Genomic DNA, 17450 nt, shown 5'->3' with positions numbered 1-17450 from the left:
CTGGCACAGATACATGTTTTTCAAGGAACAAAATGCAGATACTTTTAATCCCACCTACACCTGATTTACAGATCATTGCGCTCTGCGAATCTAGCTTTACTGTGAATCCAAGGCTTGTCGAGACTAGGAAAATGATTTTTTGTTGTGCAGCAGTTAAGATATGAACTCCTTGGTGGGTCAGATACGAAATTGCCGTGAAAAGGGCATGTTTAGAAAACTACTTGAGATGCAGTTATTTGCAGATGCCTTTTTCCAGCCCAAAATTTTCCTTTCTGGCAGAGTTGAATTATTCATGATCTTTACTATGTAAGCTATGGTATTTTGTTGGCATGATTTCTGGGGATTTTTGTATGTTGATTTTATCATGTTTGTTTTTAAAATTATGTATGTAAATTATGTAAACCGTTTAGTTTTAAACGGTATAGAAACTCCAATAAAATAAAATAAAAATAAAATAAAAATAAATAAAATAAAATAAAAAAATAAAATAAAATAAAAATAATAAAATGTTACCAGTTGATGACACATTAGTAAGCAACCCACCTTTGCAATACCTGGGGGGGTCTCAGCTGGCATAGGTTTGGTTTCTAAAAGAAGGGTTTCTATGTTAATTTCTAGATCACTCCAGTTTTAACAATTTCCTTGCAGTAGAGGAGATGTGATGGGGGGCAGCAGTGGTCTCAAACACGCGGCCCGGGGGGCCACATGCGGCCCACCAGGTACTATTTTGAGGCCTTCAGTATGTCTATCATAATCACAAAAGTAAAATAACAGTTTCGTGATCATATGTCTTTAGCTATAAATGACAATATTATTATTAAGACTTAGCCAAAAGGAAAGATTTATAAACTATAAAGAGTTTTACCTCATGCAAAATTGTCAATTATTTAATAACACATGAACTATTTTTTCAGAGGCCCTCCAAGTACCTTCAAATCCAAAATGTGGCCCTGCAAAGGATTTGAGTTTGAGACCACTGTTATACAGGGTGCTCCGATTAGCGATATCTACCAGCCTTTTAATATGCTTTTGCCCTCAGTTTCAACCAAGTCAAATAAAAATACAAAAACACTGAAAACAATCACTGGACTTTGATTTTGCATAACTAAAAAAAGCACAAAAGGATGGCCTCTGCTCATTACAATCCTCATTAAAAAAAAAAAAAAGCCATCCAACCTTCTCCATGTAACATTATATTTCTGCTTCATGTTCGCCTCATCTTTGGTATTAAAAAAAAAAAAAAAAAAGCATATCACTCCCTTCTATCATAAACTGCACTGGCTACCAGTGGAGTCTAGAGCAGTGTTGTCCAACCTTTTTGTACCTATGGACCGGCAGAAATGGAGGAATTGTTTTGAGAACCGGCGGTTGAGGAGTGCTGGTGTGGACTTGGGTGCCGCTACTGGACTGCCAAGGGAGAGTGACTTTTCCTATTAGGAGGCTTCTCCTCTGCCTACCCAGGGGCTCTGGAGGTCGCGTCTCGCGCTCTGTCTTGCTGCTCCGGTTCTATGCCACGTGTTGCAGCAGTGGGACCTTCATCCCTTTTTGGCTGGGTCTGGCAGCGGGAGGACCGAGAGGAGAGCGCAGGCCGGAGAGGCGGTGGCTTTCTGTGCATGCACAGCGGATGCCTTTAGGCAGCGGACTCGCCACTTGGCCCACCTCCAGCTCTCCAATGGCCTTTGACCCAGAGTTGCCCATCGGTCACTGCACCAAGTACGTGCAAGCTCCCCATTGGCGGCCCCGGCGCTGCTTGGAGGATGGCTGCACTGGTGTTTTTGCCTGGGTGGTCTACAAGGCATTTGCAGTGAACCACTTTTTTAACTTGGTGCTTGTGGGGGGGGGGGGGGGGGGGACATGCTGGTCCTTCGCGAACCGGGAGATTTTTGCACACCGGCACCGGTCCAAGGACCGGTGGTTGAAGAACACTGGTCTAGGGCAGTGGTCTCAAACTCAAACCCTCTGAAGGGCCACATTTTGGCTTTGTAGGTACTTGGAGGGCCGCAGAAAAAATAGTTAATATCTTATTAAAGAAATGACAACTTTGCATGAGGTAAGACTCTTCATAGAGTATAAATCTTTCCTTTTGGCCAAGTCTCCAATAATAATATTGTCATTTATAGCTAAAGAGACATATGATCAAGAAAGCACAGTTACTTACCGTAACAGGTGTTATCCAGGGACAGCAGGCAGATATTCTTAACGTATGGGTGACGTCACCGACGGAGCCCGTGTACGGACCTTTTTAACTAGAAAGTTCTAGTTGGCCGCACCGCGCATGCGCGAGTGCCTTCCCGCCTGACGGAGGAGTGCGTGGTCCCCAGTTAAGATAAGCCAGCTAAGAAGCCAACCCGGGGAGGAGGGTGGGACGTAAGAATATCTGCCTGCTGTCCCTGGATAACACCTGTTACGGTAAGTAACTGTGCTTTATCCCAGGACAAGCAGGCAGCATATTCTTAACGTATGGGTGACCTCCAAGCTAACAGAGAGGGAGGAGGGATGGTTGGCCATTAGGAAAATAAATTTTGTAACACAGATTGGCCGAAGTGTCCATCCCGTCTGGAGAAGGCATCCAGACAGTAGTGAGTAGTGAACGTGTGAACTGAGGACCAAGTGGCAGCCTTGCAGATTTCTTCGATGGGCGTGGAGCGGAGGAAAGCCACAGAAGCAGCCATAGCTCTGACCCTGTGGGCCGTGACAGCACCTTCCAGTGAGAGACCGGCCCGAGCATAACAGAACGCAATGCAGGCAGTAAGCCAGTTGGAAAGCGTCCGTTTAGAGACAGGACGACCTAGACGGTTAGGATCGAAGGTCAGAAAGAGCTGAGGAGACGAGCGGTGAGCCCTGGTACGATCAAGGTAGTATGCAAGGGCACGCTTACAATCCAGCGTGTGTAACGCCTGTTCCCCAGGATGGGAATGGGGCTTAGGGAAGAAGACAGGCAATACAATGGACTGGTTGAGGTGGAAGTCCGAGACCACCTTAGGCAGAAATTTAGGATGGGTACGCAGAACCACCTTGTCATGGTGAAAAACAGTGAAAGGTGGGTCGGCAACTAGTGCATGCAGCTCACTAACCCTCCTGGCAGAGGTGATGGCAATGAGGAAAAGCACCTTCCACGTAAGAAATTTGAGTGAAGTTGTAGCAAGAGGCTCAAACGGAGGTTTCATGAGGGCTGACAGAACCACATTCAGGTCCCAGACGACTGGAGGAGGCTTCAGAGGTGGTTTGACATTGAAGAGGCCTCTCATGAACCGGGAAACCAGGGGATGAGCCGTAAGAGGTTTTCCGAGGATAGGCTCATGAAACGCAGTGATGGCACTGAGGTGGACTCTGATTGAGGTCGACTTGAGGCCAGCGTCGGAGAGAGAGAGCAAATAGTCCAGTACAGTTTCCACCGCCAATGAGGTGGGATCATGATGATGAAGGAGACACCAAGAGGAGAACCGGGTCCACTTCTGATGGTAACATTGGAGGGTGGCCGGTTTCCTGGAAGCATCCAAAATACGACAGACAGGCTGAGACAGATTCTCTGGAGAGGTCAGCCTGAGAGAAACCAAGCTGTCAGGTGGAGCGAGGACAGATTGGGATGTAGTAGAGACTGATGCTGCTGTGTAAGTAGAGTAGGAAACACAGGAAGAGGAATGGGCTCCCTGGAGTTGAGCTGAAGCAGGAGGGAGAACCAGTGTTGGCGAGGCCACCGAGGAGCGATGAGAATCATGGTGGCTCTGTCCCTGCGGAGTTTGGACAACGTCCGCAACATCAGAGGTAGCGGAGGAAAGGCATATAGGAACCGATCCGTCCAGTCGAGCAGGAATGCATCCGGGGCTAGACGATGAGGGGAGAAGAGTCTGGAACAGAACTGGGGCAGCTGATGGTTGTGAGGAGCTGCAAAGAGGTCCACTTGCGGAGTGCCCCAGCGAGCAAAGATGGAGCGGAGCATGGGAGGGTCCAGGGTCCACTCGTGAGGTTGAAGGATGCGGCTGAGATTGTTGGCCAGGGAATTCTGTTCGCCCTGGATATAGACAGCCTTGAGGAAGAGACTGTGGGCCGTGGCCCAGGTCCAGATGCGGGTGGCCTCCTGACAGAGGAGGGGAGATCCGGTGCCGCCTTGCTTGTTTATGTAGTACATGGCGACTTGGTTGTCTGTGCACAGGAGAAGGACCTGAGGGTAGAGAAGGTGCTGGAAGGCTTTGAGAGCATAGAACATGGCTCTGAGTTCCAGGAAATTGATGTGATGCTGACGCTCCTGAGGGGGTCCAGAGTCCCTGGGTGCGAAGATCTCCCAGGTGGGCTCCCCACGCATAAGGGGAGGCATCTGTGGTTATGATCATGGAGTGAGGGGGTAGATGAAAGAGTAGACCCCTGGAAAGATTGGAGGAGTTCAACCACCATTGAAGAGATTGCCGAAGAGACGATGTCACAGAGATGGGATGAGAAAGAGGATCGGTGGTCTGTGACCATTGGTTGGCCAGAGTCCACTGAGGTGTCCTGAGGTGGAGTCGCGCCAGAGGAAGTACATGGACCGTCGAGGCCATGTGGCCCAGGAGGATCATCATCTGTCGAGCTGGGATGGAGTGATGAAGGAGCACCTGACAGCAGAGGTGGAGCAGAGTTCGATGGCGGTCGGAGGGGAGAAATGCCCTCATTAGAGTGGTGTCGAGAACTGCTCCAATGAACTGAAGTCGCTGTGTGGGAAGTAGATGCGACTTGGGGTAGTTGATCTCGAAACCCAAGAGATGGAGAAACGAGATGGTGTGATGAGTGGCTTGTAGTACAAGCGGAGACGTAGGTGCTTTCACCAGCCAATCGTCCAAGTAGGGGAACACCTGAAGGTCGTGAGACCTGAGGAAGGCCGCCACCACAATAAGGCACTTGGTGAACACTCTGGGCGATGATGCGAGGCCAAAGGGTAGCACTTTGTACTGATAGTGATGGTGCTGTATCTGGAACCGTAGATAGCGACGTGAAGTCGGATGGATTGGGATGTGAGTGTAGGCCTCCTTGAGGTCTAGGGAGCATAGCCAGTCATGGTGGGAGAGAAGAGGGTAAAGCGTGGCTAGGGAGAGCATTCTGAACTTCTCTTTGACTAGACACTTGTTGAGGTCCCTGAGATCGAGGATGGGACGAAGGTCTCCTGTTTTTTTGGGAACCAGGAAGTAGCGGGAGTAGAATCCCTGACCCCTTTGGTCCGGAGGTACCTCTTCGATGGCATTGAGGAGAAGGAGGGATTGGACCTCCCTCAGGAGGAGGGGAGTTTGGGAGGAGTGAGAAGCAGACTCAACGGGAGGATGGTCTGGTGGAAGAGTCTGGAAGTTGAGAGAGTAGCCGTGGCGAATGATGTTGAGGACCCACTGGTCCGAAGTGATGACCTCCCAACGGCTGAGGAAAAGCTGAAGACGTCCTCCGATAGGTTGAGGGAGAGGCAGCGATGGTGGGAGAATGGCTATGCTCTGGAGAAAAGAGTCAAAAGGGTTGAGACGGCTTAGATGAAAGAGGCGGCTTGGCAGGTTGAGTCTGTGGGCGAGCCCGAGTCTGATGTTGGTGGCGAGGACGGCGAGACTGTTGTTGAGGCGGGTTGAGAGGTCTGGCCGAGAACCTACGCTGGTAAGAAGACTGTTGTCTGTAGGGACGAGCAGGTGGAGTCTTCTTTTTAGATTTGATCAGAGTGTCCCACCTGGTCTCATGTGCTGAGAGTTTCTGGGTTGTTGAGTCCAGGGACTCTCCGAAGAGTTCATCGCCCAGACAAGGTGCGTTAGCCAGGCGGTCCTGGTGGTTAATGTCTAGGTCAGAAACTCTCAGCCATGCCAAACGGCGCATGGCCACCGCCATGGCAGAGGCGCGAGAGGTCAGCTCAAATGAGTCGTAGATGGAGCGAACCATAAATTTCCTGAGTTGGAGGAGGCTGGAAATTTGTTGCTGGAACAGAGGGACCTTACGTTCAGGAAGATATTTCTGTAAGGAGGAGAGCTGTTGCACCAGATGCTTCATGTAGAAGGAGAAGTGGAAGGTGTAGTTGTTGGCTCTATTGGCTAGCATGGCATTTTGGAAAAGGTGCTTACCAAATTTATTCATGGTTTTTCCCTCTCTGCCAGGAGGGTGGAGGCATATACACTGGAACCCTGAGATTTTTTCAAAGTAGATTCCACCAGGAGGGACTCGTGGGGCAATTGAGGTTTGTCAAACCCTGGGATTGGGATAACCCGGTACAAGCTATCCAATTTACGAGGGGCTCCGGGAACAGTGAGGGGAGTCTCCCAGTTCTTATAGAAAGTTTCCCGTAAGATGTCGTGGACGGGCAACTTTAGAAATTCCTTGGGAGGTTGCTCAAAGTCTAGGGCATCGAGGAAAGCCTGAGACTTCTTAGAGTCGGACTCTAAGGGGATGGAAAGAGCTGCTGACATCTCCCTAAGGAATTTAGAGAAAGAGGATTGCTCTGGTTTGGAGATGGTGTCGGTCATGGAGGGTTCTTAGTCGGTTGACGAAGCGTCCTCTTCGGTACCGTGAGGGGAGTCTTCCCACAAGTCTGGGTCCCTAACGTCGGGGTGCGTACGTTTGGACATTGGCGTGGAGGGCTCGGCATGGCGGGTCTTTTGAGAGAGATTTGCCTGAGCGCACCGAGGTGGTACCGGGTGAGGAAAACAGATGTCGTTCCTGGGACCGGACAGGGTCGGCAGTAGCACGGGTATGCACTGTAGGTGTTTCGGCCAAGAGCACCGGCATGGAGGTATTAATCGGTACCGAGGGGGTCGACACCGATGGGACAGTGCGAGGTTCGGACCGGTCCTGTACCGGAAGGTGCGGTGCCAGCAACGCCGGCAACAGTTGTTGGAGTTGTTGTTGCAGCTGCTCCTGTAACTGTGTTTGGAGTATGGCCGCAATGCGGTCGTCCAGGGGAGGCATCGGTACCGCTTTTTTCTTCTTCGGTACCTTAGGTGCCGCTCTACGCTCCGGCGATGAGGCCGATGAGGCACTCACCGAGATCGGAGCGGAGCGTTTGCGGGGCCGGTGTGGTGCCTGAAGGGCCGGTGTCGCAACCGTGGCAGGAGGGCGCTCGAGGGAAGTGGAAGGCTTCTTAGCCGGCTTACCTGGGCCCAACGACCCCGAGGAAGGGTCCGGTGGTGTCGACGTCGTCGGTGCCGACTTTTGGGGTGCCGTCGACGTCGCGGCAGGTTCCATGGCAGATCCATTACCAAACAAAATATTTTGCTGGATCTGCCTATTTTTCAAAGTGCGCTTTTTAAGCTTAGCACAGCGGGTGCAGGTGTCAGCCCGATGCTCTGGACCCAGGCACTGGAGGCACCAATTGTGTGGGTCTGTGAGAGAGATCGGGCGTGCACACCGCTGGCACTTCTTAAAACCCGGTTGAGGGGGCATGAAGGGAAACACGGCCTCCGCAAAATCAAAGCCGGAGGCCTGTATGGTGACAACAGGCCCCGCCGGGGCCGGCTCGAAAAAATAAAGAAAACTCGATGAGTTTTTTTTTTTTTTAAAGGAAAAATAAGTAATCCAAAGGGAAAAGAAGAAATTCGGAAAAAATATGCCAGCGGCCGTTGAAATACATGACTTCTTCGCTCCGCGGAAACGAAGAAACTGGGGACCACGCACTCCTCCGTCGGGCGGGAAGGCACTCGCGCATGCGCGGTGCGGCCAACTAGAACTTTCTAGTTAAAAAGGTCCGTACCGGGGCTCCGTCGGTGACGTCACCCATACGTTAAGAATATGCTGCCTGCTTGTCCTGGGATAAACTGTTTTATTTTACTTTTGTGATTATGATAAATATACTGAGGGCCTCAAAATAGTACCTGGCGGGCCGCATGTGGCCCCCCGTGCCGCGTATTTGAGACCACTGGTCTAGGGTATTGTTTAAATTTTCTTGTATTTGTTACAAAGTCGCATTTGTCACCAGGTTATGTCCTCTCATTTTTCTTGGAGTCATTTTAATAAAAATACACGGAGAGTGCAGTTACTTACTTATCCTTCTATAAAATCTTGCCGTTATAAGAGGTTTTTTAAGAAAACTCTTTTCAGGCCGCTAAAATGAACACATGGCTCAGAAAAATGATGTTAGAAGCTTCTTATTTAGATTTCAATTATTTAATAGGCTGACATCGTAATGGTTTTACATTTTCTCTTATTTCAACCATGTTTGCATTCTATTCTTATGTTTACCTACATGGTTTACATTTTTGTCTTGATCAATTTTTTATTGAAATGTTATGTTTAATTTAATAGAATAAATATATATTATAGTACATGTACAGAATTATATATGAAAGAATTGGGAGGGAGGGTTTAAATATTAATATGAATTGATTATGATATACAAGGGATATTGTATGTGTTCAAATGTTTGACACTTGTTATAAGATGTAAAAATGAATAAAGAATTAAAATGAAATGTTATTTACTGCCTTTTATTGTATTTTATTGAGATTCTTATTGAAAAAATGTATGTATGTACTGGTTTTCTCATGCTGTGAGCCGCTTAGAACCTCCCCAGTATGGCGGCATATAAATTATTAATAATAATTATTGATTATTATTAATATTGACCCACAGTGGTCTAAAACAGTGTTTCTCAAGTCGGTCCTGGAGTACCCCCCCTTGACAGTCAGGTTTTCAGGACATCCACAGTGAATATGCATAAACTTGATTTGCATATATTGCCTCAAATCATATGCAAATTTCTTTCATGCCTATTCATTGTGGATATCCTGAAAAGACGAGTGGCAAGTAGGTACTCCGGGACCGACTTGAGAAACACTGGTCTAAAAACAAGTGAAGTTTAAAAATTTTGCTACCCATTAAAACTATGCTGTCCATCTTTGCACATACATCCCCAGAACTAGCTTCTAACACAAATACCTCTTAATTCAATGAAGCGCCATCGACAGAGGTTGTGGTAAGAGCGGATAGCGTAGCTGGTTTTAAGAAAGGTTTGGACAGGTTCCTGGAGGAAAAGTCCATAGTCTGCTATTGAGAAAGACACAGGGGAAGCCACTGCTTGCCCTGGATCGGTAGCATGGAATATTGCTACACCTTGGGTTTTGGCCAGGTACTAGTGACCTGGATTAGCCACCGTGAGAACAGGCTAATGGGCTTGATGGACCATTGGTCTGACCCAGTATGGCTATTCTTATGTTCTTGGTAGAGCAGGTAATTAATCTCTACAGCCGGAAAACTTATTTTTTTTTTAAATCAGCCACAATTAAGGAGAAGTACCACAACCTGACATTGTCATCTTAGATCATTTCTTTACCCCCAATTACAAATGGAGGGGCTGTTCCCACATGCAGATTCTGGGATCAGAATTTTTTTATTTTTTTTTTTTTAAGTATTGGGTGCAATATGGGAAGGCATGAACTCTTGACAGGGCTATCCTAACACGCTTGTTGCTGCACAGTTCAGCTTCCAATATGATGCATTCAGTCATCTCGTAGCACAGGATTCTAGGAAGGCCCTTATCAGAAAGGGAATGCATATGCCAAAAAGACAAAAAAAACCCTCCAGTATCAGGTTTTGGACCTGTAGCAGACACAGGAACCAACTTATCCCTCTCTGTATACGGCCGACACCTGTGGCTGAGGAGTTTCCCCCATACTCATTGCCATCCTCATTTTCTTTTTTTTTTTAATTCCTTATTAATTTTCAAGCTTTGACAGTGTATTACAATTAATATAACAGATTGCATAAAATACACCATATTACACACATTATTAAAGAAAACATCCACTTCCCCCCTCTGCCCAATTATTAATATATTAAATCATATTATTTATTACAATATTATATTTAAATATTTTTAAACTCTTCCAAATACTTTCCCCTCCCCTCACCCTGGATGTGTAAGGAAATCTAAGAATAAGATATCTCTATATTTGTATGTTAACAAATGCAGTCAATGGGCTCCATACTTTATTAAATCCTCATCCATCTTCATTTTCAATTAGTTCAAGCAAGCACGACAGTCCCATGCCCCTCCCCCACCCTCATCTGCTCCTTCCCCACCCCTTCCTGCTGCGCACCCGCCCCCTTCTCTTATACCTCTAACATTTGGTGTGTGAGCAGCAACCCAAACCCGCTGCTCGCACCAACGTCGGCTCTTCCTCCGATGTCACTTCCTAGACACAGGTCCAGGAAGTGATGTCAGAGGAAGGGCCGACACACAGAAGTCGCTTACCTGTAACGGCAGCTCTCCGTGGACAGTCGATCATTCAGCCACACAGTAGGTTGTGTCGTCACTCCGATGGGCACCGTCAGATTGACACACCTACTGTGGGGCTGAATTCATCACTGCCCAGGGAGAGTGGTGAGAGAAGCAGTTTGGGGGTTGCTGCTCACACCCCAAACATTAGATACGGGGGTTGGGGAAGGAGCAGAAGAGGCAAAGAGGAGGATGAGTGCTGGCAACCCCCCCAACCACCCCCGCCCCCCCATAGCTTGATAAAAAACTAACCTTCCATAACCATACAAGTTCTGTAATTAAATCATGTTTTTTCAAGCTGCGACTGATAATCGCTCAGTCTCTAAATTCTTAAACACAAAACCTATTAACATTCTGGTACATTCATTAATCATTACGAAATTAGATTACTGTAATAGCTTTATTTACCCAGAAAGAATTAAAACTTACAAATAATTCAAAATGCTGCAATAAAATTAACAAAATCTAGAAAATACGACCATGTTATGCCCCCCCCTACTTCAAAATGTCCATTGGCTGCCAATTAATCAAAGAATTTCTTACAAAATCTCTCTCATAACATTTAAAACAATTCATTCTAAATTGCCCCAATTTATTGATAAATATCTTCTCGTATGAGCCACCCCGCAGTCTTAGATCTAATCGTAAATTGCTGACAGTCCCCTCCCATCATATAATAGGAATCAAAAGGCCTGACATTTTCTCAGTCGAAGCCCCTCAACTCTGGAATATCCTACCAGCTCTTGTTAGAGAAGAAGCTAATCTCAAACGTTTCAAAAGCCTACTCAAGAGTCATTTATTTAAAGTAGCTTAACATCTGATTTAAATTTTTACAGTATCCTTTAACTCATCCAAGTTGTATTTCTAACCTTATTTCCTTTTGTCTCCTGTCTTGTTTATCCCTTTTTAATATGCCAATTAGTTGATTTTTTGTAATTGCTTTCTTTTTATAAGTATTAATGGTATTATTAATGGCATTTTTAGTATGTTCATGCTCTTTTTTATATATATATTATAAACTCGCTTAGAAATTAGATAAGCGATTAAATCAAACTTTAATAAAACCTTGAAACCTACACCACCACCCAATTACAGTACATCATTTCACTCGGCACAGAATACAGACGTAGTTCCAGAGATTGTCAGATTCAGGATGACAATGTTCAAGTCAGACTTCACTGAAACGACTTACCCATAGCAAGAAAACTAAGAACCCATTGCAAAACCGAGATAATCTGTAGTTGCTTCTGTATTTGGGACTTGGACAGCCATGGAAGAGATGGTATTTCTTTCAGAGCAGACAGGAAACTTGCACCGGTGCCTGCCAAAAAAAATCCAGAAGAGAGAGTTAGTATACGTGTGCTTTACACATCAGTGCTAGATTTCAAAACCGCAGTGGCTCAAATACTAGGTGGTTTGATGCGAGAGGCTGCCAGGCTTCCTAGCTGGTTTAGTAAGATGTGGGTAAAGCATGCAGAGAACTCAAAAGTCCTTTAGATCAGTATTCAACCACCGGTCCATGGACCAGTGCCGGTCCACAGGGCCAGCACATGCATCAAGCCCAAAACAGTGTTCTTCAACCGCCGGTCCACAGTGCGATCGATGCGGCGTTATCTTCGAGCCAGCTCCCTCTTCCTAACTGTGCACAAAGTCACGGGCCGTGGCTCCTACGGGCATCCTGCGCCTGAATTGGAAGCCTTCTCTCTGATGTCAGAGGGAAGGCTTCCAGATGAGGCAAGGGACGTGCAAGGTGCAATTCGTACTATTATGGGGGGTGGGTTCTGGGGTGGAGATTGGGTAGAGATGGGCGGGGTCTGGCCCACGACTTAGCCCAGTGTTCTTCAACCGCCGGTCCACGGACCGATGCTGGTCCACAGAATAATTTTTTTTTATTTCTGCCGGTCCATAGGTGTAAAAAGGTTGAAAAACACTGCTCTAGATATTCACACTTATTTATTCATTCAATTTTCTTTAATTTACTCAGTACTCAAGCATTTTTCCCCGTCTGTCCTGGTGGGCTCACAATCTGTCTAATGTACCTGGGGCAATGGGGGGGGGGATTAAGTTACTTGCCCAGGGTTACAAGGAGCAGCGTGGATTTGATTCGAACCCACAACCTCAGGATGTAGAGGCTGTAGTTCCAACCACTGCACCACTCTTCCCCCCCCCCGGTGTCTGTGTTGTCTCTCATATGCACAAACAAAATAGACATGTATGTCTGTGCATACATTTACAATTTTTTTGTAAAATTGGGAAGCAGATAAGGGAAATACTATGCTGCAGCTGTTGGAACTGCTTTTCCCCCATGGAGTTTTGTTGGGAAGGCCGTAAAATACGTGGCCAAGCGGGGGAGGGGGGGGGAAATCGAGGGAAGATTTTTGTTGGGAAGGTCGTAAAGGTTGCAATGTTGAATAAGGACTCAATAGCCTGTCGATGAAAGCTGGAGTGTTCCGGCTGCCATATAATCATTTGTCCTGAATTTCAATTGCTGCTTTTGTAAAGGACATTTTGATTTTATGCTTATTTTACTTATTTGATGGACTGATTTTTAGTTTTAAAATTGTAATGTGGTGTGTGTGATGCGACCTGCATGGATTTTTAAGATATTGCGAGCTAAACCGTATCTTAAATAAAATTCATTATAAAGCTCACACGCGACCAGTTGAGACACAGATCAATTTCTCCCTCCAATAGCAGCAACAACATCCTACACAAAAAGTTTTTTTAAGTGCATGCACATTTGTTTATATGCAGATTACTAAACATTTTATCTTATATTTGAAGGATTGCTACTTCTGTCCTGTTTTTTTATAGAGTTTACTGTGAACTGCTTTGCTATTTGCTAGTGAAAGGCAGTACAGTATTCTACACAAACCATAAATAAAAATGTGTGAAAGGGTGGTCAGCAGATGTTTTGGAAGACCACTAGCAACTGGACCCTGTTGTACTTACGAATTCTTTGCCCTCACAAGATTATCAAGTCCAATACTTGCATGGTAGATGAAGCCTCACTTCTGCGAACAGTTCTAAAAACTCAGATCTATACATCAGAAGTAGTCTTCACAGGCATTGCCCGACATGTTTTAGAGGTTAGGATTCATGACTTTTTGGGGGCACGTCCTTTCCCCCCAAATCTCTGTTTCACTAAACTAGACATTCAGTCAAGTCTACTCTTGCTTCACCAGTCTGGTAGTATTCCAATTCTGTGTGACATCACAAACGCCATAGAAACAGGCGACAACACGCACAGAACAAGGGATCCCAAGAAGAGGGAGGACGGTCCGCTCCAGCAGGCTCCACGAACATTTGAGCTCAACTCTATGGCACAAAGGCCTCCGGGAGCCTCCAGCACTCAAGACGAGCCACACTCCACAGGGTCTCTCAAGCACTGTTAACTCAGCAAAAATAAGTTTCATTAAAAAGGAACTGGACGGCAACCCTTGAATTCTATAGAGAGCGAATGTGCGCAAATTTGGGTAGGTGCAATTTAATTGAATGAGCCAATTAACATCAATTGGAATCTTAATGAGCCATTAGTGGCGCTACTTAGTTTTAGTTTTAACTTTAAGAAGGTTACATGCGAGTCTAGAGCGGGGTGTGGAAGCGAGGTCACAGGCGGACTGGGTGCGTTTCTTAGATTTTGGCTCGTAGTTGCAGAAGGGGTAACCCCACCTAATTTAGGCGCAAGGATTTACACATTTCAGTTGGCGCAAGAGGATGCACCATTCTATATGCCTAACTTCGGGGGGTCCTTTTACTAAGCGCACGCTAAACGCCAACACGTTCAAGGTTTATTAGTATTTGATGAATCGCTAAATCTGATTACAAAGCGATGTACATAATTATAAAATAGAGTAAGATAATAAAAATATACAATTCATGAACATTAAAATTAAGACAGGACAGACTTTAATTGGAAGGGAAGGGGGTAAAAAGTTACATCTGTTATATCAAGAAAAACAAATAAGGGAAAAACAAAAGGAAGCAGGGTAGTTAAAAGTTTAAGTATCTTAAGTCAGAAGAATTTTAAATTAGAGAATGACACGGTGACAAAATTCATCACCGTTCCCGTCCCCGCGGGAAACACATGTTCATGTCATTCTTTAAGGAGAGAGGGAAGAATCAGAGTATAATTGGGCACAACCACTGACCCGCAAGCTTTGCTTTGAAGAATGCTGGTGTAGAAGGACCGAGGTTGAAATAGACACTAGAAAATGACATGGGATTATTTCCCGCGGTTATCCGCGGGGACGGGGACGGTGATGAATTTTGTCACCGTGTCATTCTCTATTTTAAATGTTAAAAGCATCTTTAAAACGGTGCGTTTAAGGATTTTTTTAAAAGAAAGGATATCTTTTTCGTTTTTAATGTGTTGTGTCAGGGAGTTCCACCGTTAGCGTGCGCTAAAACGGCTAGCACGCCTTAGTAAAAGGACCCCTTTTTTGTAAGTCCTGTTTATAGAAGAGCGCTCAGCGGTTTCTCAGCACTAGTTAAAAATCTAGCCCCAACTGGATAGAGAAAGCCAATTAGGATACTAATAAAGACTGGCCGAGGGCACACCGCTTGTTCGACGACTGATTTTTTTTCCCACATTTTAACCCTTTATTTGGCCTTGCTGCTCAGAAGCAACGTTGATTTCTACGGCTCTTACGGGAGATCTGCATCGCCCCAACGACCGTTCCTTGGCACGGTTTGGTCTCGCTCAGCATCAAGTTACGTAAAGCAGCCGTTTCACCATCTGCCAATTATAGGGTTAAACTAAGATCAGATGCAACGTAGAAGTGGTTTTATGAGCTAAAACCCAAGATAGGAAGCTGTTTTTGCTGTGGTCATTTTATAACGGGGGGCTAATTCTCATAATCACCTAATGGTACTAGCATGATGCATGCTAAGTGATTCTATTGGCAATTATATTCTTTTCTATAATGACTTGTCATACAAGTCCTAAGTTTCTACTATTACCATTTCTATAGTGCTACCAGACGGACGCAGCCCTGTACAGAGTCAAAGAAGATAGTCCCCGCTCGAAAGAGCTTACTCTAAACCAGGGGTATCCAACCTGTGGCCCGAGGGCCACATGCGGCCCCGTGAAGTATTTTGTGTGGCCCCAGTCAAGGACGATAGTGTTTTCCTCTGCTGCCCCCGGGTGTTTACCGTCTTACCGGCTCCCTCCTCTGTCTTGCTGCAACGTTTGTGCGGCCCCAGAAACAATTTTTCTGCCAATGCGGCCCAGGGAAGCCAAAAGGTTGGACACCCCTGGTCTAAACAGACAAGACAAACATGTCATGAATACAGTTGAGGGGATCGGTTAATCTTCTGGCTGGGTTGGAGGGCAGTGGGGAGTAGGGTTATGGATTGAAAGCTATATCAGAAAGGTGGGTTTTCAGTCTGCTTTTAAACAAGGGGCATGGCGGACACACACACACACAAGATGGATTTGCATGCACTGCCTCCTTGAGATGCAAATCTCTCATGCATATTCATTGTGGATATCCTGAAAACCTGACCTGCCGGTGGCTCTCGAAGACTGGAATCGCCTACCTCTGCACTAGCTGAAAGGCTGCTGTAAATGCTCCCACCTAGCTGCTATCGGTTAGAGGTGTAACCAATAGTGTTCTATAAACCACGTGTACAAGCGCTAGGCATGCCCCTCCCAAGTCCCCCACCCCCATGAAGTTGCATGCACAATTTGTGGCATCCCAACTAAGAGCAGACAAGTGTAACTACTAATTAGTGCAGTTGCCAATAATTTGCCATAATTAAGTTACTCAAGTAACTGACAATGCACAGGTTATAGATTAAAACCGTGAAATTGTGTAGTCAAGCTTATAGAACTAAGGCATGTTGTGTAGTTCAATTTACTGTACCGGGTCCTCCATAATTAACAGCCCAGTGTATGCCTACTGTAGGCTGAAGTAAATTAGCAGCTATCAAAGGTTTGGCATTACGGAAGTTTGAAAGCATGTTTACAAAATTAAAAAACACTTAACATAAAAGTAAACTTTTCAGCCCGAACTGCTGATCCAAGCTAAACATGCAAGGCTCCAGGAGTTCAGCAAGCTGGAGAGGCTGAACTCCTGCTTGAGTCAAAGACCAAAGCTACAAGAAAAGTTCATGCTGTATGGATTTAGACAGCTTAGAAAAAGCAGACTTTGCAAAAAGAGTGGGGAAGTGTGCGTGGCATAGCACAGGGGTGCCCACACTTTTTGGGCTTGCGAGCTACTTTTAAAATGACCAAGTCAAGATGATCTACCAACAATAAAATTTAAAAAAACACAAAGCACACCGTGTTAATTATTTATATTCCGGGCTTTTTTCAAAGAGGTCAAGGCAGATGACTTTAAAAAAAAATGCAACGTCACCTCAGTAATAACTATACAAAAATAGACAAATATACCCCCTCCCTTTTTCCTAAACCACGATAGCGGTTTTTAGCGCAGGGAGCTGCGCTGAATGCCCTGCACTGCTCTCGATGCTCATAGGCTCCCTGCGCTAAAAACCGCTATTGCGGTTTAGTAAAAAGGGGCCATAGTGCAAAATGTAGACAGCAGATAAAAATTCTCAAAACTTGACACATTAGGCTGACCTATGTCGCATTTCGGAAAGATTTATCTCCTAATCAGTTACCAGTTCTAAACGATTAACTCCATGCTGATAACTTGAGAAATACATGTACTGTACTAACTGTATTGTATCGTATTGTATTTTACTAATTGTAATCTGTAATTCACAGACTGTACTATATCATCCTCGCCATTTGTATTCTGTAATTCGCTGACTGTCCAGCTCTCTTCACTGTGAACCGCCTAGAAGTCGTAAGATTATGGCAATATAGAAGAAATAGTTATTACTATGTATTGATTTATTCTTTTTCTTTTGTCGCCCCTCCCCTTTCTATATATTTATTACATTGTAAACTATTTAGATTTTAACTTTGGTTTTATATTTGCAGTATATTAAATTAAAAAAACAAAACAAAACACCAAACTAGAACTTGCAAGATAGCCACTAAAGGTTGTAGCAACCATTTTTTGGTCAGAGCTTAAGAGCCACGAGGGGCAGGAACAAGTGGGCATCGCTCCAGCCCACTGGACCCCAGTCACGGTTCCTTATTTGCCTCCTCAAATACTCTAGTCTCTTAAAATTAGTATTGTATGGTTTTACCTGGACCCTGGTTGGCTCAACTTGAAAGCACAAGAAATGGTGCTTTTTATTTCATGGCTCTGGCATTTTCTTGTTACAGGTT

General features: G+C 45.4%; 1 protein-coding gene across 1 annotated transcript in view; it reads right to left on the bottom strand.

Annotated features, from left to right (window-relative positions):
• DGAT2 (diacylglycerol O-acyltransferase 2) overlaps nt 1-17450 on the bottom strand; it is a 59948-nt gene that overhangs the window by 35245 nt on the left and 7253 nt on the right. Inside the window, exon 2 of the mRNA XM_033950127.1 lies at nt 11397-11525. Coding sequence (XP_033806018.1) covers nt 11397-11525 — 129 coding nt within the window. The remainder of the gene's footprint in view (nt 1-11396; nt 11526-17450) is intronic.

Source organism: Geotrypetes seraphini, chromosome 6 (assembly GCF_902459505.1).
Source record: "Geotrypetes seraphini chromosome 6, aGeoSer1.1, whole genome shotgun sequence".
NCBI classification, from domain to species: domain Eukaryota; kingdom Metazoa; phylum Chordata; class Amphibia; order Gymnophiona; family Dermophiidae; genus Geotrypetes; species Geotrypetes seraphini.
Note: the sequence above shows the minus strand (reverse complement) of the source record. Positions and strands in the feature narration are given on the sequence as shown.